Source organism: Pongo abelii, chromosome 9, assembly GCF_028885655.2.
Source record: "Pongo abelii isolate AG06213 chromosome 9, NHGRI_mPonAbe1-v2.0_pri, whole genome shotgun sequence".
Classification (NCBI taxonomy): domain Eukaryota; kingdom Metazoa; phylum Chordata; class Mammalia; order Primates; family Hominidae; genus Pongo; species Pongo abelii.
In genome coordinates this window covers 6,164,881-6,177,870 of record NC_071994.2, presented here as the reverse complement: position 1 = coordinate 6,177,870, position 12,990 = coordinate 6,164,881, and the positions used below count along the sequence as shown (strand labels likewise).

The 12,990-nt window shown below is 45.7% G+C and overlaps 1 protein-coding gene across 7 annotated transcripts in view; it reads right to left on the bottom strand.

Moving 5' to 3' along the window:
* TESMIN (testis expressed metallothionein like protein) overlaps positions 1–12,990 on the bottom strand; it is a 48,214-nt gene that overhangs the window by 26,347 nt on the left and 8,877 nt on the right. For 6 of the 7 annotated variants that reach the window (XR_010141804.1, XR_008511540.1, XM_054525511.1 and 3 more), the window contains exons 5-6: positions 11,450–11,526; positions 7,851–7,939 (exon numbers count right to left, since the gene is read on the bottom strand). Coding sequence is in view for 5 of the 7 variants with exons in the window: in XM_054525511.1 (XP_054381486.1) it covers positions 7,851–7,939; positions 11,450–11,526 (166 nt within the window). In the remaining 2 variants the exon portion in view is untranslated. Of the gene's footprint in view, positions 1–8; positions 2,052–2,791; positions 2,864–7,850; positions 7,940–11,449; positions 11,527–12,990 lie in introns of those variants that run through there. The other variant, XM_054525513.2, reaches the window with a different exon arrangement.

The window sequence follows — 12,990 nt, the reverse complement described above, 5'->3', positions numbered from 1 at the left end:
CTTCAGTTTACATCAACACCATTTTAATCATGCAGATTAATTTATCATTTAAAAATAATTCCCAACTTCTTATGGCTAATGAAACAATAACAACAAAAGGTTGGGGTACATTGTTTCAAGTTTCGGGGGTAAGGAACTAAGAGAGGAACTAAAAAGGGTAGTTCCAGCTCCATTTGGAGGAGGAAGATGAACGTGTAAAACGCTTGTCTACCACAGGAATAGGGCAGGAGACAATCTTTACAGGTGTGGAGGTTCCCCCAGGAAAACTGAAAGCAGAAGTTGCTAACAGTGGAAGCTTCTTGGAGGGAGACAGACTATGGGGAGAAGTGGGGCAGGGTACTATCACTTTCCACTGGAGCCTTGACTGTGGTAATCGATTTTTACCCATGCCATCACTAAAAACAAATACAAAAAATTAGCTGGGCATGAGGGCGCATGCCTGTAATTCCAGCTACTTTGGAGGCTGAGCTGGGAGGATCACCTGAGCCCAGGGGGTCAAGGCTGCAGTAAGCCACGATTGAGCCACTGCACACCAGCCTGGGTGACACAGTGAGACCCTGTCTGAAAAAAAAGTTATAAAATAAAATAAAAAATACTGTCGTGTGTTTTTCTTTCGATTGATGGCCAATTATAATAATAATCCCTCATAGCCTGTATGCAGCAGAGACTCCCATGAGAGTAGGACTAACTCACGCTAAGAAAATTACATTCCATTGCCTTGCGCTCATGACTTAGTTGCCGGGACTAAAAAGGTAAAGGAAATGGAAAGCTGTTGATGGCGATGATGCCACAAGTGTGAGTGAAGCAAGCAACGGAGGATCCCCAGCTTATGTTCCTTCACCTGAGCCAAGTGTCTCCACATGAGGACAGGTGGCATGTATGGAGAGGCACCAGCACGAGGTCAGGGGTCTGCCACCAAGAGACCTCACTGCTTGGGTGAATTTACCTATTCCTTAGCTTTTCCAAAAACAGAACACAAACTTTATTAGTATTTCCAGAGATAACTGGTTTCTCAGTGACGGATTGATTCCAACCAAATCACAATGCATGATCAGAATGCCATGCGTCAATTTATGATGGAAATAACATCCTTTTCCAGTGCCCAAAATGTTCACATTGTCACTCCAAGGCCTCTCATTTCTCAGTATGGAGCTACTAGGAAGCTAAGTCAATGGCCAGACAGTTGCATGTTGAGCACAGAATTTGAGGTGTGTAGACATCGAGTAGATTGGGAGGGCTCTAAGTCTCTTGCCCACCGTACACAGCACTTCGTGGAGAAGGCAGCTCCGTGCCCTTACAGACAGTGCCTCTGTCGCCTGCCAGCACTGGACACACTCTGGGCCTCCTTTCCTCTGTTCCAATGCTGACCGAGCGCCCTCGTGATGGTACATTCTCTCTTACGTGTGTCGGTCGCCAATTAAGCTAGGAAGCTGCTTCTACACAAGAAGCTGTTTCTTTGGCCTTCCATTTTGACATAATTCAAGTTAAGCCTTTCTTAGAGTCATCTCGTTTCCAAGTCCTTAGGAGTTACCTCACTTTGTCCCCAGTTACAGTCTATACCCTGCTCTAGGCTTCATGGTCATTTGACCTGCCTGGTCCCCACACCCAGCCAGCAGCTGAGCAGCTCCCATCCCCAGGAGTCCACCACCCTGCACGGCTCTGTCCTCTGGACACCACCACATGGTCCTCCTCCACATCCGCATCTCCATCCGGGAAGGCTGCTCTGGCTTGATGGTGTCACAGGGTGCAGGCTTTCTCCCACTGTCCTTCCTCCTCCTTACCCAGAGCTGCGTCTTTAGTTTCCTCATCAGTCGTGTCATGGCGTTTCCAACGTTCAGAGAAGTATATGGCCTCATAGACTAAACCAATGATAGCTCAAATATTTTCAGACAGTCAACCCTAGACTGTCTGCAATTACTTTTTAAAAATCAATTTGTTTTTCCACTTTGGTTGTGTGAATTAAGTTTCACGGACTTCTGGATTTCTACCCACTGGTGCACCCCCACATCACTGTCCCATCACTGGGGCTCTCAGTGACTTCAGCAGGAGCTCTGCAATGGAAAAATCACGTGGAGACTGTGGTTAGGGTTGTTAGACATTGGGACTAGGACTTGTTCTCTCCTTTCAACATGTAGCTTAAGGCTAGGCAGATATAAGAGCAGAAAGTGAGCAGCCCACAGCAAGAGCTGAGGGAGGGCAGACAGCACAGACACCAAGACGCCAACTTTGGCAGGGTGGCCAAGGAAACTGATGCACCCAGTGCTGTCAAGCATGGCAATGAGGTCCACCTCCTACTTCAGCCACATTGTCTACTTCCAGCCCCTGACTCGACGTGACAATCAGCCCTACCATCCCTTGACCACACCTCCTGGCTGGGGGAGAACTTTCTGAGAAAATTTCAATGTAGAATAAACCAATTCATAAAACTTTTTAAAAATAGGATATGGAAATATTACAGTTAACGCTCAACAATGACATGGTTAGCACTTATCTGAGGGGCTAGAGGATGCAAACCAAAACCCAAGAAAAATTACGCCCCTTGAAGTGTGAGCCACCAGTATCTTGACTAAATTAGTTGGCCGAGATAATACCAAAAATCCGTACCAGGTTCATGCAAAAGTGGCTGCTTCTCACTGTTTTGGTTGACAACGAGCATTAGGACAAGGTTGTTGAGAAGTAACTGTAACACGTGCAGTGCTAGCCATTCCGGTTTCTCTAGACTATGCTCCACTTACTGACTTCTAAGCAACCTTATTTCGTATTTAATAATGAAGGATTTGTGATTACTTACAATTTCAGACACTGGGATTTGGTACAGTTACATGGCTTTTTAGACTTTGTGTCCCATGAACTAAGAGTTACTCTATAAAGATTAAAAAAGAAAATGTATTCAGATGGTTACTCCTTATATAGAGAATTAGCTAAGCATCTGGTGTTTTTCAACACATTGTGAGAATCTCAACACCAGATCGTTATAGGTATTATTGATAGATGCCTAATCATGAAGTGAGAGTTTCCAGTGTGATGGAACTAGCGCCACCAAACACAGCCACGCATGCCCAGGGAGTCAGTGTGCATGCAGAGCAGGGTCCTAAGGCTGTTCATCCTTCCCAAGATGTCTTCCAGGGAGTTAGTGGTGTGTGCGGAGCAGGGTCCTAAGGCTCTTCACCCTTCCCAAGATGTCTTCCTGGAGTTCTTCTCCCCCTGACCTATTTAAATCTCTATTTTTTGTGCTCCTTTCCCCACTAAACAGTTCTTTCCCCCCAAAAATCTGAATGCTAATGGGAAGTACAAATTAAAGAATAGATAAAGTGTTGTTTGTCTTCAGATATACCAGTGCTAAAGCAGTCCACGCTGTAGTATTACTAACAATGTCAAAGCATGTTAGTAATCACTTAAGTGTGCCATGTGATCACTGGGGACTTTCCTCATTTTAGGAAGGGATTATTACAACTCCCTCCTAACTGCATTTGGCGATTAGCTCAGAAGTCATCTTCAGGGACATTAGAGAAGAAACAAACTCCTCTTCTAATGTGTCTCTGGGTGTTGCTAAACATGAGGGCGGCTGCACCTTAAACCATCGGGAGAAGTTCCCAAGCATTGCTCAGAAGAGACACTCACCAAGGAGCTCAGAACATTTGCAATGGAAGTGGTTCAATAGGCTGTGATGACAAGGAGGGGCACGTGTACAAAACACCATGTGACAAAAACCAAACTAGATGAATTCTAAATGAATATTAGCATTTAATTTAGAATTCTGTGACAGGGCTGTCCCCGTGCCCAGTGGGGGCATGCATCTCTATCAGTGTGCTCTTTGAGGTCATGTACACAGGCCTCATCTCTGCGACACCCTGGCCACTTCTGAGCAAGGCTGCATCTTAGTCTTGGGTTTTCTACCAGAGCTAGAACAGCACCTGGCACACAGTCCGTGCTTGCTCTCAGCCTCACGCCATCTCATGGAGCATAGGGGTTGGTAACTAATACAAACGCCCTAAAGAGAGGCAAAGTCTTTGCCCTGTCCTCTGTGCTCCGAGTGCCCGCACTCGGCTCTCTTGGCTGGCTGTCGGGGCTGAGGTCAGTCCCAAATCCCCCGCTCACTTGGCCTGCCCTCCCCTCACTGCTCTGGTCTTCCGCCCCTGCTCTCACCACCTGTGCCTCTATTTAGTGACCCATCCTGCTCCCCATGGGAAACAGCTCATGGCACCTGACATGGGGGCAAGCTGCTAACTTTGACTGCTTCTGGAGAGAGCTCCCATTTTAGAGGTAAAGACAATGTTGCTGAATGCTGTATTAATTGAGAATTCATCTAGTTTTTTTTTTCCTTTAGAGATAGAAGAGTTAAAGCTTTCTGCCCTCATGGGTGCCTAGAGGTGGCAGGTCTAGCTATCCTGCCACCTGGCCTGTCCACCTGTGGGTCAGACCTGGGCCTGTTCAGAGGGGGGCTCTGACAGCTACTTCACTGCTCTTGCCCTTGGCCCTCTCAGACCTGCCCTGAGCTGGGGCACAGGGTGGCCCGGCACTTCCTGTCCAGAGGAACGAAAACTGTTCCCTTGAGGAAGTGGTGTGGGGGCTTGCGGAGGCAGTCCAGTGGGGACCCACTGTAACTGTGGAGTGAGGGTGACAGGCCCATGAGTACTACAGAGTCAGGAGGAGGCTGGCAGGCATTTACTATAAATCACTGCGTGGCCAGGACTGTGGTCAGTGCTTCAGGGGACACCAAGGATAACTATCTGTTTAATATACAGTGCCTGTCCTGGAGGAATCCACCAAGTCAGCAGGGACACGAGACATAGGCAATGGAAACATGAGAGCACAGAAGAGAATAATCAACCAGCACACTGTCCTATACTGACTGTGCACATGGTGCCATATTGACTGTAAATGCCACAGAAACTCAGAATAATCAACCAGCACACTGTGCTATACCGACTGTAAATACTGCAGGAACTCAGAGGCAGCATAGTTCAGCACAGATGGAAGAAGTGAAAACCAAATGCTCTTGAAGGAGGTGGAACTTGACATCAACTTTTAAGGCGGTGAGGTTTCTTCACTATTACTCAACAGGACGGCCCAGTTGAAATAACAGCATCAGCAAAGACACCCATCAGGAATGAGCACGGAGTGTGGGGGCAGTGAGGGCCTCTGACTGCAGTGGACACTAAGTGGAAACTCACTTCCACAGCTCCAGATGGACTGCTCTCTCAGTGCCCATCTAAAAATAAAGAGTTAGAAGAGATCTGGACAACTCTGCCTCAGAAAAGCATTCTAAACAAACTACACCACAACAAGATAACCTCATCTTTAGGAAAAAAATTTCCAGAGAAGCGGACTCTTGAATATTCTTTATTATGATGTTCATTATGTTACTAAAACCAGTAGCATCAACAATGTGTCAGAATTCACATTTATTACCAGATTGGTAATGGGATTATTAAAGCTACAGAATGTCAGGACACGGATTTATATTAAAGAGTTTTTATTAATATGATAAGCTAGTTAATAAGTTAGCCAGTTCACCCCCCAACCCTAAAAAATGACCATCGGGTCAGCTTGCACACTCAGCCTGCTGGCCTCCAGCCTGAGCTGAACTGCTTCTATGGCCTCTACTAGGTTAGATATGGCTGAACCACACTGGGCTGACAGAGTTTTGGTTGGGAACTCACACAGAATGAAACAACCAGCAAAAGGTTCTCTGACTGCTTCCTTACCACCAAAAATAAATTGGTAGAGATTCCAGTATATCATCAGTATTGTAGATGTCGAGATAAAAATCATCAGGCCCAATTAAGTGGAGAGACATTGGATTAAGTAATTATGTGCATAAAAAATACAAATACACATCTCATGTTTTTCCTGGCACACTGTTTACAATAGAGAAATATTTTGTAACATTCAAAATAAAGAAAAACATGTGACTGATTGAAAAAAATCTAAAATAGACACAGAAGGAGGAAAAGGAGAGAGGAAGAAGAGCAGGGGGAGGAGAACAAAGAGGAGGAGGAGGGGACGAGAAGAGGAAGGAGGAGGAGGAGAATGGGAAGTGGTGGGGGAGGAAAAGGGGGGAAAGGAGAAATAGCTGCCCTGGAAACGCTCTCATGACTGCTCCTCTGTGCAGATGCCCATCGGCTGCACCACATGGAAGCCTCAGAGGGCGCTGCAACTGGGAGAGCACTCAATTAAAATATGAGAAGTATCAAATGTCCTTGAATGTTCTAGACACAATACAGCACAGAGTCAATACTATTGACCAGATGCCCCCAGATTACAAGATGAGTATCTTCAGAACGGTAGCCTTTTAGATCATCCTATGTAATGTATCAGCAGAATCTGGAAGTTGCTGAAGTCATTTTTGTTTGGTCCAGAAATGTTAACAGCCATGATGAGATGATCAATTACAATCATAGCAACTGCACCCTCACCAATCCATCACACCCAGAGAGTGAAGCAAGCAGCATGGCCCACGGTCTTATTCTGTCAAACTCAGCAAAAGTTGTCAACAGGCTGGGCACAGAATTACAACAGCTGAAGGAGCTACTGCAGAAACTGAAGCAGCAGTGCCCAGGAGCAACCAACGCCCTTCAGCGACCATGAGAGCTGATAGCATTGATCGGTTCCAGTGTATTTCCAGATTCACAGCCTTTCATTCCAGCCCCAAACCACTCTCCTCACACTTACCAAGGCCATCACGAAGCCATGCCGGATGACAGAACTCTGCAGGAGCCTGGAAAGCACTGGAGGCTGCGGGATCTATCCTGTAAGGTGTTTGACTGCTGTCTCTCAGGCCCAGGGTGTATGTTTGCCTTAGACTGTGGGCCAAAAGAACTCCTGCAGGCAGGCCGGGAACGCCTGTAATCCCAGCACTTTGGGAGGCTGAGACGGGCGGATCATCTGAGGTCAGGATTTCAAGACCAGCCTGGCCAACATGGTGAAACCCAGTCTGTACTAAAAAATACAAAAATTAGCCTGGTGTAGTGGTGTGCGCCTGTGGTCCCAGCTACTCGGGAGGCTGAGGCAGGAGAATTGCTTGAACCCAGGAGGCGGAGGTTGCAGTGAGCAGAGATCATGCCACTGTATTCTAGCCTGGGTGACAGAGCAAGAGTCTGTCTCAACAAACAAACAAACAAACAAACAAACAAAAAAAAAACAAGAAAAAATGAACAAACACCTCCTGGAGGCAGGAATATGCTGATCTCCATAATCAACTACAGGGCTCAATGAATGGAGAGGGTTCCCCAAACCACTGTTAATACATAAATGTTAGCCTGACAATTTCAACCAGCTGATTAGTTTAATTAGCAACAATTATAAACACAAGACAAGGCAAGAAATAGCAAGACAAGGTCCCAGATAAGTGCAGCCTATGTCCACCTGGAGATGTGAAGACAGATCATGCATTAGCACCTGCCATAGAGCTCGAGCCAACTCAGCATGGAAGGCAGTGGGCGGAGGCAGCTGGAGGGCACTCTGCAGCCCCCCGTTCACGCTGCATGGCTGCCATGCCATTATTTCCATGGACGACAGCAAAAAAGAGAGGCCAGCACAGTTTGAATCAACATGGAATGAAGACAGAGCTATAAGTGGCAACAAGCCTCAGAAACACCAACATAGGACAGCGGACAGGGACAGATGCAGGTTATGGGCCAGACTTTCCAGCAGCCTTTGTAGCCCCAATGAAACCAGACACAGACAGCAACACTGTTAGTGGCATTGCTGATGGTAAAAACATTTCTCAGAAGTCATGAAGCTGTGCAGTGAAGCTCATTTTATAGTATAGAAGAAAATTGTGAATGTATCCAAGAGTCTCTTAAATTATTACATTAGAGTGACAATGTATTGCTTCTAATCCTTACCCAGCCAAAGTTATTTTTGGTGGTCCTGGAAGAGTTGATCCCGAGGGGAAAGCAGACCCATTGGCTACCGATGGTAAGGCTCCCTCAAGCTGTTCAAAGTCAAAGGCAACGATATTTTGAATTAGCAAGGATTTTTAAAGTTCCAGTCAGCCAGCCCCCTAGATAAAAATGATTCTTTTTTTCCCTAAAGGTTTACATCACCATCCCTTTATAACCATGTCTGACCTTATTACCACAAGGAATTCACTGACATTCAGAAGGCTCTAGTGCCGAGGTGTGTCACAGGTCTGCCTGGAAGTGTGCAAAGATGCAGGGCTGGCCTCCACAGGCTGGAGGCCATCCATAGCTGTCACTCAGCTGACCAGGGGTATTGTCATGGAACTCCTTTTCATTTTTATAGACTATCAATTATGAAATAAATTTAATGACAAATTTCCATGAACTAGAAAGTTTCTTATACAGATCTTGACATTTGAAGTCTTGTTGGCAACCATGATTTTTCATGTATTCAAAAAAATATTTTGTAACCAGTTTTAACAAATTCAAAAGCAATGTCATCATCTCTGCATTGTCCATGTTCTTTGCTTTCCCAGGTCTCATCTTTCTTTATGTTACTCATTAGCATGGCCTGCGGAGGCTGTTCACAGGGAAAGGAACAGGCAGCAAAGCCATCACTGGCCTACTTCTCTTCTACTCAGTAGCTTGAAGAAATTAACAGTACTAAATACAATTAGGTTTTCAGATTATTTACATATATCACAGTTAAACCTCATATCCTTGTCCCTTCCTCTCTCCAAAAATGGAAATTTATCTTTAAATAAATTTATTTTTAAAGCTTTAAGAAGTATAGTCTTAGAAAAAAAAAATGCATCTTGTATTCATCCTCTGCACTTCCTCCATTCTGTGCTCGGTTTAAACTGTGTGTCATCACCATCCGTTAGGGGTGGAAGACACTGAGAAAGCCCCCTGGGTCCCACTGCCTCATTTACAATCAGTCTTAAGTTCCCAGGCTTCTTCCCGGGAAACCCCTTCCTGCTCTCCTCTTGCTCGTGCACAGAAGGGAGTGCTCACAAGGCCCTGAGACGGGTGTCTCTTTTGCCCTCACCTGGACACCTAATTGTTAGGCCCCTGTCTTCAAATGTCAGTCTGAAGAGTTCTGCATTCTTTTGGAGAAAGGATGTTATAGTTCTCAGGATTGAGGCAATTATTCGCATAAACCAGGTAAAATTACTTTTTTTTTCCCCTTTGCTTATTTAGCCCCAAAGTAAAGCAGAGACTTCTCTTATGTACTCCATAGATTGTAAATCCAGGGCAACTTTATGCTAGAATCCACGAGTTTCTTCAGCAATGTTTGGTCCTCTTGGAGTGAAGGAAGTCAACTCGGAGGCAGGGCTTCTCAGATTCTGCTATGTGCACAAGTCACCTGGGGCCTTTATGAAAATGCAAATCTGATTCAGGGGGTCGGAATCCCAGGTTTGGGGTGGAACCTGAGGTTCTGCACTTCTTAACAAGCTCCCAGGTGATCCCAACAGTTCTGGTCCATGCACCACACTTTGGGTGGTAACGCTCCAAAGAATAATACAGAACTGGGGTCTGGCAAGGAAGCAAAAGATTCTCAGGAAGCAGCAAATGCATTGCTAAAAGAATTGTCCTTGAGGTCCATGCTGGATAAGGGGCCAAAATGGGGATGATAATAAACAGTCAAGGAAAGGTGGGGGAAGGTGGGGAGACAGCAAGTTGTGGCCAAATGGGTGTTTCTCATGCAAGATCTTAGAGGTGAAAGAGCAAGCGCAATGTGTGCCTTCTGGACTGGTGGCTGAAACAGCAGAGAAAGGAAGGCCAGCAGTGTGGAGGGGGCCAGCGGGTAGGAGGGTTCTATGAGGTTCCAACACAGACTCCATCTGGGTGCTCGCCAGATCCTGACTTACACTCTCCTCCTGCACTGATAACACTCTATCTTGGCCAATATATCACTTGAGAAGTATTTACTCACTCATTCAACAAATATCTAACTCAATTTACACTCACTCCCTTTGAGATCTCATCTATTCACATGGCTTTCAATGCCATCTATATACTAGGACTCCCAATCTCAGCCCTCCTGCCCAGCCCTTCCTCACTCTAAACTCCTACGCAACATCTTCTGAGGCATCCCAAATTTAATATATCCAAACGGAACTCCTGGACGCCTTTGAAAAACTTGTACCATCTCATCTCTGTTGATGGAAACTCCATCTCTCCAATCATCCAGGCTGAAAATCTTGGGGACATCCTTGACTCCTCTCTTTCTCTCACATCCCACATCCAATCCATCAGCAAATCCTGTTGACTCAAACTTCAAAGTATCCCTAGAAGCTATTTCTTGCCACCTCCACTGCCACCACCTGATCTGAGCGATCATCTCTCCCCGAGATTATTGCCATAACAGGCTCACCGTTCTCCTTGACCCCTTTTCCCCGCCAGCCCCCCTTTAGAGTGGAAGCCATAATCCTTCCAGTGCCTTGACTTCCTCCCTGCCCTGCTCCCCTAGCTCACACTATCCCAGGCCCAGTGGTCTCCTCGCTGCCACCACAGCAGGCATGACCCTATCCAAGGCCCGCCTGGGATGCTTCACAGCTTGCTTCACACAGCTCATTCCCTCATCTCTTTAAAGGCTTTGCTCAAATGTCACCTTCACAACGGAACCATGTCACCCTTTTTAAACCTGCAACTAGGCTTTTTCCCCATCAAATCCCCATCCCCCCAATCTCCTTCCTCTGCTCTCCTAACAGATGATGTAACTGGCTTCTTACTAGATTTGCTAATTGTGTATCTCCTGAACTAAAATGTAAGCTGCAGGAGGGCGGAGTTGTGTGTTTTGTTTTCTGAGGTTCACTTAACTCACAGATCAGTGCCCGCCCTTATTGAAGGGTGAGTGGGTGCCCTACATGGGCCAGGCTTTGTGCTGATTCTCATTTTATAGAGATGAACGAGACACATATGGCCTCTGCCCCCATGGAGCCTGCATTCTCGTGGGTGGATGCAGACAAACCAACCAACCACAAAACGCAAGCCAGTGAGAGTGCCGTGCAGAGCAGGAGACAGCACTGTGACTGTGGCTGGAGGTCTATGCTGGGGAGTTAGGGAAGGCTCTTCCGGGGAGGTGACACTTCATAGCAAAACTCGGGAAAAAGAGCGTATTTGTCCTCTACTTATATGTAATATACGCATATCATGGTGTAATCATAAAAGAAAACTTTAAAAACATATTTCCATAACACTGAGGAAGGTGAGGAGTGTTCTGGACCGAGGAGGTGGAATATGCTGCTGGTGCGGTCACAGAGGACAAGTTAGCAAGTGTGGCAGAATGCTGGTCTGGAGGCTGCAAGAAAGGGCAAAAGGGCTTCATCAAGTTGGTGAAGAATAATCGTGTCTGAGACTGACTCCAGCCCACAGTGTCTGACACAGTGGGGCAGGGACTGAACACTTGGTAAGTATTTCACTATTGACTTTTAAATGGAAAATAAATTATATTTCCTGAGTAATTCCAACCATAACAATCAAAATTTTAAGAGACAATAATGCACAATTGTATTTTTTAAATTGAAACAATGACTCACTTGTTGTGTAATGAGATTTAATTTTGTTGATGCTGGCAAAAATCTCCCTACTAAAGCAGTCATTGGTTTAGGGACATCTGTAAGGAAGACAATTAAAAATTAATTGTAGCATCTATCGTTCCTCTTCCACTTACATATGGAAGAAACTACAAAAGTCTGTTATGGACGTATCCTGTGCAAAGTTATTTCAACTTGTCTTGATGCTAGTTACGTATTTTAGTCTCTAAAACCTTTCAAGTCAGTATTTTACTTAATATACTCATTTTTCTTTTCTTTTTTGGGGAGATGGTCATAAAGCTACTTGATCTGAGCTTCCAGGGTTGGTCTACCAGGCTAAAACAATGTTGTTAGTGCTCTGGTTCCCAAATTGTGTGCCAAGGTGCCCTGCGTTGCCACAGCAAACTCACTAGGGCAGCACTGGATTTAAAAAAATGTTTGAGATAGGGTCTCGCTATGTTGCCCAGGCTGGCTTCAAACTCCTGGGCTCAAGCAATCCTCCTGCCTCAGCCTCCTAAGTAGCTGAGCCTATAGGCATACCCAGCTTCGCTGGATATTTTATGTTTTCTTTTCTTTTCTTTTTTTTTTTTTTGCTTTTTTGAGATAGGATCTTGCTCTGTTGCCCAGGCTGGAGTGCAGTGGCACTACCACGGTTCCCTGCAGCCTTGACCCCCCTAGGTTCAAGTGATCCTCCTGCCTCAGCCTCCCACATAGCTGAGACCACAGGCCTGTGCCACCGTGCCTGGCTAATGTTTTCATTTTTTGTAGAGACAGGATCTCGCCCCATTGACCAGACTGGTCTTGAACTACTGGGCTCGAGCAATCCTCCGGCCTGGCCTCACAAAGTGCTGAAATTACAGGTGTGAGCCAGCACTCCAGGCTGGTATTTTATGTTTTTAAAGAAAGCCCAGGGACATCTATTGGATACCACAGGAACTACTTTTTTTTTTTTTTTTTTGAGACAGGGTCTCACTTTGTCACTCAGGCTAGAGTGCAGTAGTGCGATGTTGGCTCACTGCAGCCTCAGCCTCAACCTTCTGGCCTCAAGCAATTCTCTCACCTCAGCCCCCCAATCAACTGGTACAACAGGTGCACACCACCAAGCCCAGCTCATTTTTTTTTGTATTTCTTGTAGAGACAGGGTTTCGCCATGGTACCCAGGCTGGTCTTGAACTCCTGAGCTCAAGTGATTCACCTGCCTCAGCCTCCCAAAGTACTAGGATTATAGGCGTGAGCCACCGCAGCCAGCACTACTTTCGATTTATGTGTATGTTTTTTTTCAAGTGGTTACTAAGTTGTTTGGATATAAATACTTACTAAGCTATTTAGACTAAACTACTTAGTACTGGAACTGATAGGTACTTATTTGGTTTACAAGTGCCATGAAAAACATTCTTGAGACACTAAAGGGTGTGTAAGCCTCTGTGCTCATGAGTTCAAGCAGAAGGAGAAATGTATCTTACTCTCCTGAAGCACCTGAACACTTTTTCTTCTCCAGGCCTAGGCATCCTTTGAGTGAGGAAACTCAGATGCAGGCAGCAGGA